We start from the raw sequence: 19,906 nt of genomic DNA on the forward strand, positions 1-19,906 counted from the left end.
ATGGTGTTAGTTTTTGGAGATGCAAAAGGAATTCTGCTGATATGTTACCGTTACACAGGTGAAACAATTACAGGATAATGTTACCCTAATTCCTAGACTAACTACAGCAAAAGATATACAAATGAAGTCCAGGTTTGGCAGGAAAGAAAGTCATCATCCAACAAGACATTATGCACCCACACACACACAAATGTCAGTGCCATGACAAAAATACATCAATTTAGATATGAATTGTTGACAGCCTCACCTTATTTGACTCCATCAAACATCCATCACTTCCTCAAGCTCAATATTTTCTATGATGGACAGAGATTGTCTTCAAAACGAGAACGGACAGCCAAAGTTGACAGTGTTTTGCAGGAACAGAGGAATCTATTTTTTGAGTTGAGCTCAAGGTATTGGAACATCAATGGGACAAATGTATTAGTACAAAGGGAGCATACACTGAAACATAAAAAAGTTACACTTGTGTGATTCACATCTTTCTATTCCACTCTAAGAACTTTTTGAACTACCTCATACATTACTGGCTTGCCACTACAGGTCACACAAGATGAAACAGTGTTACTTGCTGACAACTATAATATAATAATTACAAATAGGACACCAGAAATGTTAGGAGAAAGCTCACACGGCACTTATGTCTGTCCCCAACTGGTAACTCTTAATATAAGGAGACTAATCACAAAAACTTCTATATAAGTAGAAAACCTAATAGAAAAGCCTTAAAGTACAAAATGAGACCATAGAGGGAGCAGCTGTCCATAAATGTCTCAGTATCTATGTTGATCAACGGTCAAAACAACATTTCATTTTATTATCCATGTCATATATGTACAGATTTTTCGAATTTGCTACCCAAGAGCAAGCTACATGTAGCTGACCATGAGAGGAGCAAAAGACTTTGAGGTTGATAGAATGATATTTTCACACTGCAGCAGAGTGTGCACTGATATGAAACTTCCTGGCACATTAAAACTGTGTGCCAGACTGAGACTCGAACTCGGGACTTTTGCCATGCGTGGGCAAGTGCTCTACCATCATTGGTAGAAAGCAGATCATGCACGGACCAAATCAACACCTCAAGGATAATTACTGAGCAATCCTTAGAATACTGGTCTCCTTTTTACCTGGCTTTTGCTGACTTTGAAAAAGCCTTTGATAGGGTGCAGCATGAAGCCATCTGGCAAACAATGCAGAGCTACAAAGTACCTCCAAAGATCATCATGAAGATGATGTACAGAGAATATAATTGCCAGGTGAAACATGATGGAAATCGCTCAGAACAATTCATTCTAAATTTGGAGTAAGGCACTGCTGTTTTTCTGACATTAGATGGTGTCATGAAGAACAGAACTCAAGAGAAAAGAAAGGAAGAATTATACAGTGTACTATATATGATCGCCTAGAGGACCTGGAGTTTACAAACAACATCTGTCTCCTGACCCATGTTTTCAAGGATATGAGTGAGAAGCAGAAGCTCAGAGAGCTGTATTAAAAATAAACACAGCTAAGACTAAAGAGCTTAGTATGAACAGTAAGAACAAGAATGCACTACCTGTGAAAGAAGAGGAGATTGGGCAGTTGGAGAGCTTTTGTTATCAATGAAGCATTGTGTACAAAAATGGTGGGCAACTGAAGACGTTGAAAGTAGGATCTAAACTGCATCAGGATCCATTGCAAGTACTATGACAGTTAGGCAGGATGTGAGAAAACTTGAATTTCTTGGCTGAGTAACTGTTCATAAGCCACACATCATGCCACATGACATCTCTTGGTATAAGGAGCATTAACACTGGACGATTCAACAGTGGAAAAATGTTGTTTGGAGTGACAAATTACGCTACACAGTGTGGCAGTCTGATGACTGGGTGTAGGTATAGGAAATGTCCGATGAACTTCATCTGCCCGAGTGTCGAGTGCCAACAGTAACAGTAACTGCCAACAGATGGTGGTTTTATGGTGTGGTCATGTTTTTCATGGAGGAGCTTGCACCCCTTGTTGTTTTGCATGGCATCATCACAGCAGAGGCCTACATTGATGTTTTAAGCACCTTCTTGCCTCCCACTGTTGAAGAGCAATTTGGGGATGGCGATTGCATCTTTCACTACATTTGAGCACTTGTTCATAATGCGTGGCATGTGAGGTAGTGGTTATATGGCAATAACATCCCTATAAGGGACTGGCCTGCACAGAGTCCAGATCTGAATCCTACAGAACACCTTTGGGATGTTTTGGAATGCTACTCTGTGCCAGGCCTCACTGACTGACATCGATACCTCTCCTCTGTGCAGGACTCTGTGAAGAACTGGCAGCCATTGCTCAAGAAACATTCCAGCACCTGATTGAACATATGACTGTGACAGTGGAAGCTGTCATCAAGGCTAAGGGTGGGCCAACATCATACTCAATTCCTGCATTAGCGACAGAGGGTGACACGAACTTTTAAGTCATTTTCAACCAGGTGTCTGGATAGTTTTGATCACATAGTGTATTTAGATATAAAAAGGTTAGTTAAAGGGTGAAAAGCTGTTAAAATGATATTGTTGAAAGCTGTCTTACTTAAATGCAAGATTTTCATGGACTACTGATTGTAGATGAGAAACAAAAGGATTTTCCATTCTGCTGTGTCCAAGAACACTGTACCCGGTATGCAGCAAAAAGAAAAAAAAAATCATAAATAGTTAACGCATCCTAAAAATCAAGAAGGTACAGTACATTGTTTCGGTTTTATGAAGTTGTCAGTAACTTTTACACTGACTAGAAGCTACATTCCCCATATTATAAGTTGTTCCTCTAGTCAGCATGAATTAATGTCACCCTGCACAGATAAAATTTTTTCAACGTATATAAAATCAAACAGAAAACGTTTAAGGGAAGTAGGACATCAAACGGGCCGACTTGGAGCAGGAGAGGCATCACAAGATATTTTAATTTCGAGTCTCTATACTTTTACAAATAATTTCATAAAACTTTGTCAGCATCACCAGGAAGGAATCACGGTTGATGCTCATTGCAGTGTAAGTTCAGAAACATGACAAAGTAATTTTTTTTACATGTTAAATTTCATAATTTTTTCACTTATTAATGGCTGCATTTGTTGCTACAGGTACACTTTTCTTCATAAGTAAGAGAGATGGTTGAATGGATTTTGCACAGCATACATACCATACTTACATGTGTATGAAACTCTAGAATTTATTCAATTTATGAAAAATCGAATTATCTGTTGTATTTTAAATTTCATGTTTAGAAAAAACACAACTTTTTTAGTTAATTTCCTCAATTTTTGCCACAGCTTTTAATAGATTTGGAAAATTCTAGAGTTTCATGCACCTTTAAACATGGTTCATCAAACTATCTCTCTTACTTATGAAGAAAAGTTTTACTATCGCAACAAATGCTGCCATTAGTAAGTGAAAAAATGATGAAATTTTACATGTGAAAAAGAATTACTTCATTATATTTTCGAACTTCCACTGCTATGAGTGTGAATTCTAAATCCTTCCTGGTCACCCTGACAAAGTTTTATGAATTTATTTGTAAAAGTAGAGATAGTGGAAATTAAAATGTCCTGTGGTGCCTCTCCTGCTCCAAGTTGGCCCGTTTGATGTCCTACCCCCATTAAGGGGTGAGTATAAAGTTTTTTGATAAGTTTTTAAGCAAAACAAGAGGAACTCTGATGCCAATGAGTGCAGTGGTCGCCCAAGAGACGAGTTGTCTACATGTTTTTTAGCAGTTGTTGCTGCAGCAGACCTTGCACGTCTTGTGCAGGGACTAAGTTATCACTCATATGATGAGTACTTTGTGGCACTGTGATTGTTTCTTTGACTGGTCTCTTGTACCAACGATTTTGTCAATATATCTACTTGTGCTTAATGAGCCATTGTGTTTTTTATGTGCCATAACGTGCCTGTTGTGCTTCCTATGTGCTTTCTGCCCAGATCAAAGCTATCGCAGATCAGGTGTCTGCAGGTCATGCACAACCAGCTAGTGTTTCCACATCACCACATCCTCACTAGCATACTCATGAATGTTACTGTGCTAAAGACCACACCACAATGTATTGATATGTACAGTTATCAAACTGTGTCAAATTGCTTGTACATCTTGGATAGAAAGTCTGTCCCTTGTTTTCATATAGAAATAGCGTCTGACATGTGTGACTGTCCACACACAATGCTCATAGGGGATCAACCAGCACCATTTTAGCTATTGGCTACCAATTACTTGTCTGTCACCACCTACGGCATCTGTCCTTCACAACTACATCTAGGATTGCACTGCACCTTCAGCTGGAAACTCACCATTGCAGTTATCACAGAACCAGCCATTGGTGCTGATTTCGTAGCATGTTTTCAGCTGCTCCCTAACATTCCTGGCTCTCAACTCATTGACGACGACTCCGGTCACTTAACTGTTGGGTTCTGCCATGTTGTACCAAATTTTGTACTGACGTTCATCCATGATGCATTACCAGGATCATCTCAACCATTTTCCAGCCATCATGCAGTCACGTTGAGCGCCAAGAAAAGAATGACACCGCACAGTACATAACGCATGCACCAAACCTAGTCTTCCAGTTTTCAATAGACCATGACACTTCACAATGGAGCAATTTGTTTCTGCTGAAGCCAAATTTGAGTTTCCACTTTGAAATGACATCATTCACCATACAAACAGATCCTTTAGAAGAAGATCACATAAGGAGGTCCATGGCAGCTCGTAGCACTGTTGTAGGCTTCCAGCTGTGAAGTGCTAACAGCTGCAGGTGAAAACAATTCCCATATACTGAAGTGTTGCCAGAGGGATGTTTATAAAATTGCATTACATTATTGGTTGAGGTAGGCCTGTGAAGCTGCTGCATATAGCCACTGCAGCTGTCAGTGATCAACTTACAGCAACTCAACTATATCAACTATAGTCCTCTCCTCTCCAGTCCATACTGAAAAGGGATACATCCTGACAGACCTACGGCAAATATTGTGTATTGTGCTCATAATGCATGCAGCATCCCAGACATATATCCTCTTCCAGGAGTTTGCTACTTCAACTATGCCCTCAGCAGAACTTCAGTGTTCTTGGCAGCATGAAGGCTTCCATGCAGATACCAGTCACCATGGAAGACAGCCCAAAGGCATCCATCAGCACAATGCTTGGCATCTTTGAATCACTTTAGATGCCATTTTATCTCCATAATGCAGAAAAATATTGCACTGATTCATCAACAGTGCTTCATCACATGTTGCTTCCTTTACCTCAACATAATAGTAGTGTTTTCTTCTTCATCACAGCTGCACTGAACCACTGATTCCAGAGAAGCTTATGCATTTTCGAATGGTATCTCACCTTAGGAACAAAATCCTCAGTAAATAGTTTGGGGTTCAGAAAAGTTGCTCTACTGTTAATGCTCTTTACGTGCCAACTCAACCAATGTAGTCCGGGGACATAATTCTGACTGGTGAAAATTACATATCGGGTTTCCCAAGCCTCAGATCCACTAGTGTCACTCACATGTGTGAACAATCTTCTGTCTAATATATAGCATGCAGAATTAGTTTCTTTTGCAGATGACACTAATATTGCAGGGTTCATACACCCTGGGATAGTCAGGAAAAACCTGGGAAATTTTTAGACTTCCAGAAATATTTCATTACATTAGTTTTCATTTAATTTTTTGTAATTTCAGCTGGTAATAGCATGTTACTCTAACAAAGAATTTTACTTTAGACCACTGTTGCAGAATAATATTGCAGCAATAAAATTTAAACAAGAGAATAAATCCAAAATAAAACTGTAGTTGCAAATTAAATGTGTGCTTTAACAATTACAGAAGACTGTGAACCCACACGAGACTCTGCCAACTGCAAAATGTGTAAAAGACTACGCAATACTTAGTAACAACAAATTGCTTTCAGTGCATCTGTCTCTTTGGCCTTGTTTCAATGAGTGTGGCGTCACAGCTGCTTAAGGTCAAGGGAGAATGTTGCATATGGTAGTGAGAAAAGTTTTACTTTCAAAGTAATTTCCTTTTATGTAAGGCCAATTATGTTATGTGTGAGAATGTGCAATGAATTTCTTATAAAAACACGGAGGATCAGACATTTACCCTGTTATTTAATATTTTACTGCCACATTTTGTTTGATGTCTCTTAAAGGATAACACAAGCTATGAAAGACTAAGTTTTTCATATTTATTATAGTTCTTTCATAGAGTACAAATTAAGCACAACTATGGCAAAAAGTATAAGTATCCTTCAAAAAATGTGCAAAGTGAGTTATTGAAAAAGTCCGTATGTTATTTTCTTTTCTATCATAAAGTCAAAATGTTTGATGGAACATGTATTCAGCCAGGTAACATACGAAATGTTCTGTGCCCAGCAACAAAATTTATAATAATGCTTGACAGAAATATTCAGTGCCTGCAATTTAAGCTGTATTCTTCGTGGTTGGGGGAGGGAAGAAAAAAAAGATAGCAAAATACTTTTGTTAGCCAATATTATATGTAATAGCTTAGCTTTTTCTTGTAGCTATGCTTTATGTACAGTAATTTAATTTAACTTTTTCTGTTTGTGTGTTTGCACTAATTAAGATTGATGCTGCTATTGGCTGACTATATAAATGAATATCTGCTGTCTTTGGCTGGTAATATCATGCACCATAAACTATGATTGGTGGACAAAAGCACATTGCTATCTTGATTTCAGTACTTCAGAACTTATCATGCCATATTTGGTGGAGTTCATGTTTGTTGTTGTTGTTGTTGTTGTTGCGGTCTTCAGTCCTGAGACTGGTTTGATGCAGCTCTCCATGCTACTCTATCCTGTGCAAGTTTCTTAATCTCCCAGTGCCTAATGCAACCTACATCCTTCTGAATCTGCTTAGTGTATTCATCTCTTGGTCTCCCTCTACAATTTTTACCCTCCACGCTGCCCTGCAATACTAAATTGGTGATCCCTTGATGCCTCAGAACATGTCCTACCAACCGATCCCTTTTTCTTGTCAAGATGTGCCACAAACTTCTATTCTCACCAATTCTATTCAAGTTCCTGTTTATATTTCTGTAAAGTGAAAATATACAGTATAAATGTTGCTGCATCTCAGAGGTATTTCCGAAATCATTGTTTTTTGCTAAGTTTGTTTTCTAAAATGCCGGCAAATTCTATATGGTGTATGAAACCTTAACCATTCAAAGAACATAAGTTTTACAGCTCAAAGGAAACTTATATTGTCACATAATGTGTGAAAACTGTAACTTCACCTGGAAAATGTGTATTTTTAACTGGGAAATCTGGGAAAAATCCGGAATTTTTTTTTCTTATCCGTGTATTTTAATCAATCCAAGCACACATACAGAAACAGAAGTAATGGTAAACAATGTTCTTAAAAGTTTTATTAACTTGTTTTCTGTGAAAGTGCTCACTTTCAATTTCATATTCAGTTCTGCACATCCAGGGGTACTGTATTAATGACAAGTGTAACACAGGCTGAGAAAATAATAACTAGGGCGGAAACTTCAAAATTTCGTGGTGTCCATATTCATGAGAATTTAAACTGGAAAAAGCACATTTTGGAATTCCTAAAGCAACTTAGTTCAGTCACTTTTGTACTTAGAATCATACCAAATCTTGTTGACATATTTTGAATATTTTCATTCAGTAGTGTCATCTTTAAGAATGAAAGTCTTGGTTGCTCAGAAACATGCTGTAAGAATAATATGTGGTACTTATTCATAAACATCTTGTAATCTGTTTAAGGAGTTGGGCATTCTGACTACTAATTCAAAGTAGATTTTTTTCCCTCATAAAGTTGATAGTAAATATTCTATGACAGTTCAAAAGGAACAGTTATACACATAATTACAGTACTTGAAAGAAAAATGACATTTATTACTTCATATTAATGTTGTCTTTAGCACAAAAAGAGATGCACAATGCTGCAAGAAATATTTTTGATTATTTGGCCACTGATATAAAATGTCTGACAGACAGCAAAGTAAAATTTGAAAACAAACTTAAAAAGCTTTTTCTTTGACATCGCCTTCTATACAGCAGAACTTCTCACAATGTAATGTGTGAAAGATGGTGGATAGAAATTACAAAGACAAGTCTGTATATTTAAAAAAAAGATATATAAATGTTCAGCATGTAAGGAAAAACAGCTCATTCCACATTATTACAAATTATTGTGCCAAATGGGGCAAGGAACATAAAAGTAATTAAATAACAAAAGAAAATCCAGGATGGAATAATGACAATACTATGAACACCCAGTCGGCACTGGTGGTTGACACCAACAACTGTGCCTTAGGAGCAGCTTTGTGGTTCCTCAGAACCATTGGTCTTCTTTTCAATGAAGCTTATGCCTACAGAACACCAACGATGTGCCTATGACAGGAAGCTGCTTGTCCCCTAGGGGTAATCGGGTACATCCGCCAAAAGCTGCAGGCTGGGAACTTAATGACATCTCCACACTACAGACCCATACTATATACCTTGCAGCAAAGAAAAAGTCACTGCTCACCATTTCAATTTCACCAACTGGAACACATCTCTCACTTCAGCACAGGCAATATAGCTGCCAATTGTAAGCATGAGTTGCTGGGATCACTGGTTGCATCAATTTCACAACAGTCACTGCAGCTCAAGAGGTTAGTACAGAGATGGACTCTTATCACCAAAACCCAAAAACTGGCCTTAGGCTGGCACAGGCACAAATTATTATGTGATACCTCTAATCGCAAATTACAACCTTTCCTACTAGATGCTTTCCCCCAGCAGGCCTTTGACAGTGTCCATAACCTGTGACACCCAGGTGTTAAAGCTACTACCAGGATTCATCACTATGTGTGTCTTGGCATCTGCTCAGATTGTTGCAGCTGGGACCACTGCTGTTGTGAATGTAAGCTTAGTAAGGTTTACCTGCAAATCCATGAGCCAGTTGGTGATTTTCCTGTGGCTACAGGCAAGCTTATGTATGCTCATGCTAACATTGTCAATCACTTCCGCACGTCTGATGTTCACCAGTATCTTTCACCTATCATTGAATATTTCACGCACTGGCCAGGTGCAACACCAATTTCTTACATCTCAGCTGATACTGTGGCACTAGCATTTGTCAGTAAATGGACTGATCATTACGCTTTGCTATTCCACACCAAAAAAGGCATTTCTGGCCAAGAGAAGTCTACTAATATCAAATACCGGCCTTAATTTGAGGAAGAAATTTCTGAGGATGTACGTCTGGAGTGCAGCATTGTATGGTAGTGAAGCATGCACTGTGGGAAAACCGGAACAGAAGAGAATCGAAACATTTGAGATGTGGTGCTATAGACAAATGTTGAAAATTAGGTGGACTGATAAAGTAAGGAATGAGGAAGTTCTACGCAGAATCGGAGAGGAAAGGAATATGTGGAAAACACTGATAAAGAGGAGGGACAGAATGGTAGGACATCTGCTAAGACACGAGGGAATAACTTCCATGATACTAGAGGGAGCTGTAGAGGGCAAAAACTGTAGAGGAAGACAGAGATTGGAATACGTCAAGCAAATAACTGAGGACGTAGGTTGCAAGTGCTACTCTGAGATGAAGAGGTTAGCACAGGAAAGGAATTTGTGGCGAACCGCATCAAACCAGTCAGTAGACTGATGACAAAGAAAAAAAAAAATTTCCACATCACCAAAGGTTGTGAAAGGAAATTTGAATTCCAGCTGTTCAAAAAGCTTGCCAAATTCTTTGCCACTCATCATCACCATCCAGCCCAAAATGATAGGGTTCAGCGATGGCATTAAATTTTGAAGGTGGCTCTAGTTTGCCACAACAAAGCAAGGACTACTGTACTACTCCTCATACTTCTCAACCTCCACTTGTTTCAAGACAGACCTCAACACTGCAGTGACTAGGCTCTTTCACAGTATATGATGAGCAGCTTCAAATACCAGAGAATGTGTCATATTCTCTGCTACCTCTTCTGACTCAGACATTTCAGCATTCCTGTTTGAACTGCACAACCATATTCCATGCATATGGCCTCAACTTGGCTCTCGGCATGTCACCCCAACATCCTATGTTCATTCAGATTCAACAACTGCCATGCATGTAATGATCAGTGTTGAGGGGGTCAGGCCTGTTCTCCAATGTCCATTCTCTGGACCTCGCAAGATTGTTAGTCGAAGTCATTATACCCTGGAGGGTTCCATAAATGGAAACAGACACTGTCACTGGAACATATAAAGATGACATACACCTTCCCATTTGAACCCACTTCTATGCACTTGCCTCAGACAAACGTAACACCACCTCTCCAGGCAGCATAATCTTTGGTCCAATCCTACTCTGGGCCTCAAGTGCACTTACTAGCCTAATTTACCTGACCCTCAACTACACCCTCCTTTTGGGAGGGGGGTTACGTTTTGTAGCCAGGATCCATAATAATATAATACATGACACCCAACAACATAGAATGCAAGTTTGTGTCTAGGTTATATCACCACAGTGTGCCCAGTTTAAGAGGATCCAGCAGGATTAGGGAGCAGATGATTCAGATGTATCCCTGTTGGTGTTGCTGCTTCACTGGACTGACCTGCATATAATGTATACTCTCACAGACACGAGGCAGAACATACTCATCCATTAAGTGTGCTGTGATGGAGTAGTGATTTCATTCGTCACTTGTGTGATGGGATATGTTGTGATTTGAGTGGTCATCCAAGCAATGGAGTGTGCAGTGTAAAAAGTGGTTATTTGTGTGATGGGTCATACTGTGGTTTCAGTTGTCACATGAGTGACAGATTTTGTCATGTGCTAGTGCCCACTCATGTGACAGGATGTGACAGTGAACACCGTGGTCACCTGAGCCACAAATTGTTCACAGTGTATCTCAGCAGTTGCAACAGCGGCTATACCATGATTAAGTGGTCACCTCTGCAACAGGTGTTTTGTGACATTGCCATCCATCATGACTGAATAGTTTCTTGAACCAACTATCTTCTCAGTAACTTATAACATAGTGAGCAGATATGTCTTTTGTGTGTCACAGCATGGCTGTTGTACTTCCTATGTAAATTATCCCAATATCATATAATTTCAGCCATCTGAAATTTGGGAGATCCGTACCCACTGCGCACTGTTTGCTAGATAAGACGTAAACTATTTATTTATGACCCCCCACCCCCTTATTTCCAGTACTTTAGATTTACCTAGAAGTATTTCATGACGAACTATGTCAGATGGTTTTTTGAGGTTTGGGTAAATAACTGTTACATTTTGTAAATTTTCCTGTAGTACCTTCTGTTCCCTTTCCAGATCTGAAAACAAACTGTTCTTTCCACAGAAGTTGATATTTATTTAAATAATCTGTAAGTCTGTTTTCCACAATAGTTTTCTATCATTTTTGCAAATGGAGGCAGTATTGAATTTGGGTTGTAGTTCTCTATATTTTCTTTACTATCTTTTTTGTGGTTGGGAAGAACTTCTGCTTGCGTTAGGTAATCGGGGAAGCAACTGGAAGTGAATGATTGATTTATAGTATCTGTCAGAGATGCTTGTATGCTGCTAATACAGTCCCATAGTAGACACACTGCAACCTCATCTGGAACTATTGATATTTTACTCTTAAGTTTATACACAATCCCAGTGATGCATGGTTAGTAGCAGCAGCTTTATGTAAAGTATGTAGTTATTTGCAGCTGTATATTGTATTTTTGGTAGCTTTACTTTACATTTAGTTGCCATGTTACTACAGTAATAGTCAAGAAAGTTATCCTTAGGATTATGTATTAAACCACCTTTATTTTTAATTTTCATATCTGTCAGGTTTGGCTTGGTGCTACCAGTTTCTTGTTTTACTATATTCCTTGTTGCCCTGCTTTTATTGTTGAACATCTGTAAGCTTTATCCTTTTGAATTCTTTTTGCATCCTGCAGCAGTTTCCTATAGGTTCTTTTGCATTTGATAAAAAACTGTAAGACGGCTGGGCTACTCTCATTGTCTTTTCTAGAGATATTTGGGTATTCAGAATATTCTGGTACCTTTGTTGCCGAGTTTTTTCTGATGGATTCTCCAACAGAATGTGTGATTTTAGGAAACGTCTCGTCAAATTTTAATTTTAATATAGTCATGAAATTGCTCAGTTTCAGTTTTACATTTACACGTGTTCCTGAACATACTTCTGACCATGTCTGGCTGGTGCAGTATTTCTCACCTTTTTTTAACAGTGTTTATCATTATAGTTTTCTTTGTTTGTCTGATGATATTTCGTGTGTAAATGTATTAGGGATAAACTGTGTTATAATCTGATAGAAGACATTAGGCTCTTGTCGAAATTTGTTTGTGTGTTGTGTTGTGGTAAAACACCCATTCTCAATATAAGATGGAGTTGATGGATCTTGTTAATGTTCATTCAGTTGAGGATGTAGTGGTGTATTGTTATCCATAATAGATAAGTATTATCCTGTGAAATGTGTAGGAGCTCATGGATGATTCTTGAATTTTAATTATCATGTTATCAGAATATGCAGTGTCATTTTTCTTCATAATAAAATCTGCATACAAATGAAGCATATTATCACAAAATTGTGTAAGAGAAAGTTTTATATCCATGTAGATTGATTGATTTCCATCTGCCAGTCTTAAGACCACCATTTCCTACATCTACGTCTTCATACATGGTTAGTCTGCAATTCAGGTTCCATCAAACCACCTTCGAGCTATTTCTCTGGTGTTCCACTCTCAAACAACACACATATCACACGGACACTTATGTCTTTCTGTATGAGCTCTGATTTCCCTTATTTTATTGTGATGATGATTTCTCCCTATGTAGGTGGGCAGCAAAAAATACATTCACACTCTGAGAAGAAGGTTAGTGATTGAAATTTCATGAAAAGATCCTGCCACAATTGCAAAGGCCTCAGTTATAATGATGGCCACTCTAATTCACATATTATTTCACATGGCACACTTTTCCCTATTTTGTGATAATACAAAATGTGCTGCCCTTCTTTGAACTTTTTGCATGCCCTCTGTCAGATCTATATGATGCAGAACCCACACAACACACCAGTATTCCAGAGAAGTAGGACACGTGTAGTATAAGAAGTTTCTGTAGTAGAGCTGTTGCATATTCTAAATGTTCTGCCTATAAATCAAAGTCTTTAGGCGCCGCGGGATAGTCAAGCGGTCTGAGGCGTCTTGCCACAACTCGCGCAGCTACCCCTACCAGAATTTCGAGTCCTCCCTCGGGCATGGGTGTGTGTTGTCCTTAGCTTAAATTAGTTTAAGTTATATTAAGTAGTAAGCCTAAGGACCAATGACCTTAGCAATGTGGTCTCATCAGCACTTACCACATTTTGACTGGGACAAATAAAAGAAGTCTTTTGTTTGCTTTCCCACAGCATTATCTGTGTGATCATTCCAGTCTAAGCTACTGGTAAGAGTAACCATAAGTATTAAGTTGAATTGACTGCCTTTAGATTTGTGTGATTTATCATGTAACCAAAGTTGATCAGATTCCTTTTAGTTCTCATATGGGTGACTTCACACTTTTCACTGTTCAGAGTCAGATGCCTCTTCTAGCACCATGCAGATAGCTTGTCTAAATAATTTTGCAGTAGGTTTTGATCATCTGACGCCTTTACAAGGTATTAAATGACAACATAATCTGCAAACAATGTAAGAGGCCTTTTCATATCATCTCCTTAATCTTTTATGTATATCAGAAATACCAGAGGGCATATAACATTTCCTCAGGGAAAGACAGACATTACTTCTAGTTTAGTTGACGACTTTCCATCAATTACCACAAACTTGACCTTTCTGCGGGAAAGCATGAATCCAATTAGATAATTGATACAATACTCAATAGGCACCAAATTTGATTAGAAGTTGTGTATGAGAAATGGTGTCAAAAGCCTTATGAAAATCTTAAAATACAATGCAGATTAATGAATGCATCAAGTGACTAATATGGAGTACATTTTAATGATGATAATTATTGGTTTAGAAGGTGGTCTAGCTTGTGTTTAAAGCTGCACCAAGCTTGGTACAGGTGGGATTTGTCATAGACGTTGCTGTGATGTGGTCTGCAGTCTTAAGTTTACTATTTCTTGAGAGCCACATACTGAGTTTCTAAATATTGATCTTGGTGTGTTAATATATTTTCCATTGACTAAGATTTACCTACTTGCTCCACACATCAGCTTGTTGAACAGAATTCCTCAGGATTCATGGTGGTACTGTTAAATTATTTTTTATGGAACTGTTATGATAGAGGTTTATCTAAATATGTGGAACAACAAACATCAAGAGAAAATGATGTTGATTTTTCAATGCTAAAATGAGCATGCGAGGACAGGTTATGAAGAAGCGTATACAGTGATTGTGCATGAACTGATTCAAATGACAGCTGAGAACTCATAAATTCATCTTGACAACTGACCCAAAAAGACTGTATTGTTGCCACTAAGCAAAGCTAGTGTGCATAAGAACAATGTTTTGTTTGAAGGATTTGTGAAATGTACCATGGACTTCTTTGACTGTGCTATATGGCCATTAACCAGTTGGCCTGTGAGACGCAAGTTTCAAGTGATGGTGTAATGACAACCTAAGGAAAATTTACTGTTACATAATAGTCAATTATGTAATTACACCTCTCCCAATGAATTTAGCACAGCTGATTGCTTAAAATTAAACAGATATTACTCTGCCCAAAATATCATTTATGAATTAATGGCGTCCCATACAGTTATTCATATCAATAAAGTTTCATATATGTTTGACGATGTTGTATATTCACATGCCATTCGTATTGGCATGGCGTATTTAGGGTCTGACATCAAGAAGGGCAACTACACCCAAGCACACTGACAAAAGACATTAAGCCTAGAATATGGGATGGCCCTAAGAGGTACAGAGACATTAGCTACCTGTTAAAATTGATACATATTAGGCGATGATACCAACCACTAATAAGTTTTTTCCACATGAACAAATACGGGCACAGCTTCAGAATCATGGAAACCGGGATTTTCAGTATGTGATGTATGTAAAACAAAACAAAAATGCAAGTAAACTTGCAATAAATATCTCATGACATATAACACATAATTGCTGTGTTGATGGATGGTATAAATTATCACACACTGATTTATTGAAATATAATTAATGCAAAAGATACATATTTATAGCATTTATTACTGTATTCATGAAAAAGAAACAAAATAAAAAATAAATCATAACATGAAAATTGAAGATCACTGCGGTCAGCCATGAAAAAACAGTATGTGCATTCAGTGGCAATGAGTGAAAATGTGTACTGGACTGGGATTCGAACCTGGGCCTTTTGTGTTCTAGACAGTTGCATTAATCACTGTGCCACCTGGGATACAGGGTTATTTCAACAGCACGGACTATCTCAGCATGCTTCACAGCTAATTGACATTCCAAATCAGCATCACCTATCTCTAGACCCTATCCTTTGACTCCTTGTTTGCTACTCTGATAGTCCCACAGGAGATTGTACATATTTGTGCATTTGCACTGAAGAAGATGGATCCATTGCTCAGCTAGGCATATCAATTATATGAATATGTGGTGTCTGTTCTTTTGGACACGTCTGAAAGAAAAGACACCATGCATTCATATAATAAATCATAAAATGTGAATTCCAATCGTGTCACTAAACATGTGCACCTAAAACTGTTATTGTTGGCATCGTATATCAAAATGATATTGTCTGCAACAGATTTACATGCTTTTTAACTCCTGAGAAAGTCCTAAGCCACAGAATATACAACTATGTATCTTCACTATCATCAAAAGCTCTATGTAGAGATTAAAAATGGCAGAATAACCTATACCACATATCATCCACTAAGGCTCATACACGTTTCTACAGATAATTACAGTACAACATTTTTTCAACAACGACACTGCACACAAACTGGTTAAACCTAATATTTCATGATTAATGAAGAAGGAAGAATTTGTCTCATTAAGAAACATGTCAGCTTCTCTATAAAACAAACACACTCATAGGAACTGATGTGGACTCAACTATAGATGCACTCTACAACCTAGCCACATATACTCGAACACAATCATTTCATACAACACTCACTGTAACTTTTAATCCCTCAAATGACGTGAAGAATCAAGAAAGAAAATGTTACATGAAGAAAGACTTCTGTGAAATACATGACTAACACACATCAAAAAATTCAAATGGGCACTGGCAAAACAATACAATGCAGCCTTATCGCACAACTCACACTTTTACACATTACAGAATTAAAATACAAGTCTCTCAAGTAACATGATGAATCAAGAAAGATAATCTCTGAGCATGAAGAAAGAAGATGAACATTCACAAACAATGACTAGTGCAACACAAACATGCTTCCAGCTACACACAGGTACACCAACAAAGGAACATATGGGGTGGTAACTGAGGCATATAAAGCTATTAGTTACATGTAAATATTATGTACATATATGATGAAGGCACCGACCACTAATGAGTGTTTTCCACATGAACAAACATGAGTACAAGTTCAGAGACATGGAAACTGGGAGTTGCAATGTGCAATAAATATAAGAATTAATTTAATAATTTAGTGGAAAAGATAAATATTTCTTGTGAATGTTACTGAATTAATGGAAAAGAAAACATAATAACTGATACATCTGAAAATATGATTATTTATTATGTCAGTAGACAAGAGCACCAGAACATCATCATTGTGCACAATACATACTGGAAAGATGTCCTCTGAAACAGAGCTAACTGCTGTTTAACATTGAGAGACTCATTTGCTAGAGAACATACAACTAAATATCTCCTGAATTTGTTAGAGAACATACAACTCAATATCTCCAGAACTGTACAGAATTTTAGGTACTATTTTAAAATGGCTGCATAGTTAACACCATGTGTCCTCCACACAAAGTTAAAGAACGTTTCAACTCTTTCACACAACAATGGTCCCCTCAGGACCATACAACTCTTAACCGATAATTACAAGACAATACTTTTTCAATAATGACACTGCTTGTGTTTTACTCCCTATACCCGAAATTACTTGAAGAATGAAGAAAGAAGATTTTGCCTCATGATGAAACATGAATGTTCACAGTAACTCTCTCTCTGTCCTACCTTCCTATTCACAATAAATCCTATTTCTGTTATACAATATTCTTCTCTTGTTATTACCCTATGCTTGCCTGACCAGAAATACTTTTTCTCTTTCCATTTCATATCATTAACACCCACTATATCTTGACTGAGCATTATCATTTCCCTTTTTACATTTTCTAGCTTCCCTACCATGTTAAAACATCTGACATCCCATGCCACATCTTGTAGAATATTATCCTTTCATTGGTTATTCAGTGTTTTTCTCCAGTCACCTTCCTCTTGGCAATCCCCACCCATAGATCTGAATGAGGGAGTAGTTGGGAATCTTTTTGTCACTGGTGAGATCATCAAGACATTTTTTTTCAATTACAAGCCACACATCCAGTTGACACACATTGTGTGTCTTTAACACAGTGGTTTCCATTCCCTTCTGCATCGTCATGTTGTTGATCATTGCTGGTTCTTTCTCCTCTTTGGGCCAGTTTCCCACCCCATGGGCAAGAGAGTGCCTTGAACCTCTGGCCACTCCTGTGCCACTTTTGAGAAGGCCATTGGCAGTACAGGGTGACTTATGCCAGAAGTCTTCAGTCACCATTGCTGATAATTTTTGTTCAAAGTTTAAGCAGTAGCACGGTTTGAACTTGTGAGTGATGACATTAGATTACCAATCAAATCAAAGGTGGTACCCCTAAACCAGCTCTTACTCATGAAGAAATGGCAGCTAAAGAAGTCATCTGAATTGACCTGACTCAGTTGCAACAGCTGCTGCTGCCTTGGTTCAGCAGATATTTGAATGGGTGTGATCTGTCGCAAAAATCTGTGGGCTGCGAGCTGTCATATTCACAGTTGTGTAATATTTTGAAAACTGTCCCATGACTTATTTTTACTTTCTCTGCTACTGTCTTGATTAAGAAAACCTGGTCTCTATACACCAAGGTTTGAATTCTCTAGTGATTACCGGTTGATCACAAAGAGATAAGCTGTAACTCTTATTTGTCATTCAGACTTCTTCACACTAATGGAAGCATTTGCACCAGCGAATAACTGTTTTATGCATTCTACTGTACACTTCCACTGGCTCAGGATGGACTGTTGCAGTGTTGTTCTCCTTCAAATGTACAAATAAATAACTGCATGCTACTTCCCTTTTAAATTTGATGCATTGTTTTGTTTTGTTTTGGCCGCTCTACTTTTGTGCAGGGGTACTATTGCACAGGCATTACAATGTGTACCAGAACAATAGACAAGTACTCACAAACAAATAAAACATTAGTTACATAAGTTTGATTTTGTGATCTGGCAAGTAAAATACTTTTTTCCTTTGCAGAACCTGAAACCGCTAGGTGGCACATCTCCAGGTGGCAGATTGCAGAATGCTGCCAGAAATGGATGGTAGGAGAGAATACCTCCAATGAACCAACAGGCAAATCAGTGTATGGCCTAAAATGAATCACATGTTAAGGATGGCCTTGAGAACTGTGGTAGGCAACAGAACACCTCTGCAATTTGTTTTCCCTGCATTTCCCTCCATTTTATACACTAAATATGAGTTCCTCTTATGGTAAATCAATGTCCCAATGTAGAGTAGTTTCCTGCTTGGAACTAGGTGTGTGTGTGTGTGTGTGTGTGTGTGTGTACGAGCGCATTTGTCTTTGTGGGTTGGGGAGAATGGGGTGACAATTTGAAAAGAGGAGGCGTAATATCAGAACATCAATTGGTACTTGGTACTTTCCTGGAGTGTCTAACACTGCTACAACCAAAACTAAAATAACTTAAAAGGGAGATAGAAATGAATAATTTGAAGATTATAAGAGTTGCTGAGCTACAATGCGATGGACGTGAAGAATTGCAGTCAGGTTAAAAAAAATCCTTAGGTGTACAAGGTTGTATTCTACATCAGAAATGATCTGAATTTGTAATGTGACCAACTGGATATGAGCGGAAGTATATTCAGGAAAAATTCATCTGCATTAAAATTAGTTTATACATTTCAGAAGAACCAGATTTAATTATTTTTTATTATTTATGATGCTGATAATTTTGACTATCTAATTCATCAGCATCTTTAGTAATATTAGAATCTTTATGAGCCTATGTAATGCACAGGCTAAAACATTGGCTGAACTCCAGGTGCAAATCATGTAAAATGTCTATGAAGATCACTAATTCATGAAAATGTAATGTAATTCAAGAGTTAAAAAATCTACTCACCAAGCAGTGACAAGAGACCTCACATATATATGAAAATCAGAGCTTAAAGGTGGAAGAGATGGCAATATGACTGACAGAACATTGTGCACAAGCTAATAAGTTAAGAAAGGTAAGTATGTGGTAGAGGTAGAGGCAAGAGTTGGGGAAGGGGGGAGGAGGGGGGGAGGGGGGGGGGGAAGAGGGAATGTTGGAGGGGGCATAGATGGGACAGAAAACAAAGGTACACAAAACTAAATGGAAGTGAAGAAATGAATACTGAAACCAAGGAAATTAACAAAAATGAAGAAGCAAGGACTTGTAATGCCAGTTCCCACCTGTGGAGCTCTGAGAAACATATTTCTGTGGCAAGAATCAAGATGGGATGTGTGATGAAGCAGCCACTGAGGTTAAGACTGTCATGTTGCAGAGCAAGTTCTGCAACAGGATATTGTGTGTTTCCAGCATACACACTGTGCCTATGAAAATTCATCCAAACTGATGACTTGGTGGTAGTCATACAAATGAAACAAAGCTGAAGAGTGTTTATGTAACAGATGGTACAGGAGATTTGTCATTTCACAA

At 38.0% G+C, this 19,906-nt stretch overlaps 1 protein-coding gene across 1 annotated transcript; it reads left to right on the forward strand.

The window, feature by feature from the left end:
• LOC126304631 (uncharacterized) lies at positions 1 to 1,498 on the forward strand. Its single transcript, XM_049992006.1, has 3 exons — positions 1 to 58; positions 1,051 to 1,237; positions 1,336 to 1,498. Exons 1-3 carry the CDS (start codon positions 1 to 3, stop codon positions 1,496 to 1,498), a joined length of 408 nt encoding a protein of 135 aa, XP_049847963.1.
• The last annotated feature ends 18,408 nt before the right edge of the window (positions 1,499 to 19,906 follow it).

Source organism: Schistocerca gregaria, chromosome 1 (assembly GCF_023897955.1).
Source record: "Schistocerca gregaria isolate iqSchGreg1 chromosome 1, iqSchGreg1.2, whole genome shotgun sequence".
In the NCBI taxonomy this organism is placed as follows: domain Eukaryota; kingdom Metazoa; phylum Arthropoda; class Insecta; order Orthoptera; family Acrididae; genus Schistocerca; species Schistocerca gregaria.

Coding starts and splice junctions, on each gene's coding strand:
- LOC126304631 (XM_049992006.1), top strand. CDS start 1: ATGGTGTTAGTTTTTGGAGATGCAAAAGGAATTCTGCTGATATGTTAC. Junction 59..1,050: donor GATATGTTACCGTTACACAG/GTGAAACAATTA, acceptor CATCATTGGTAG/AAAGCAGATCATGCACGGAC. Junction 1,238..1,335: donor AAGATCATCATGAAGATGAT/GTACAGAGAATA, acceptor TTCTGACATTAG/ATGGTGTCATGAAGAACAGA.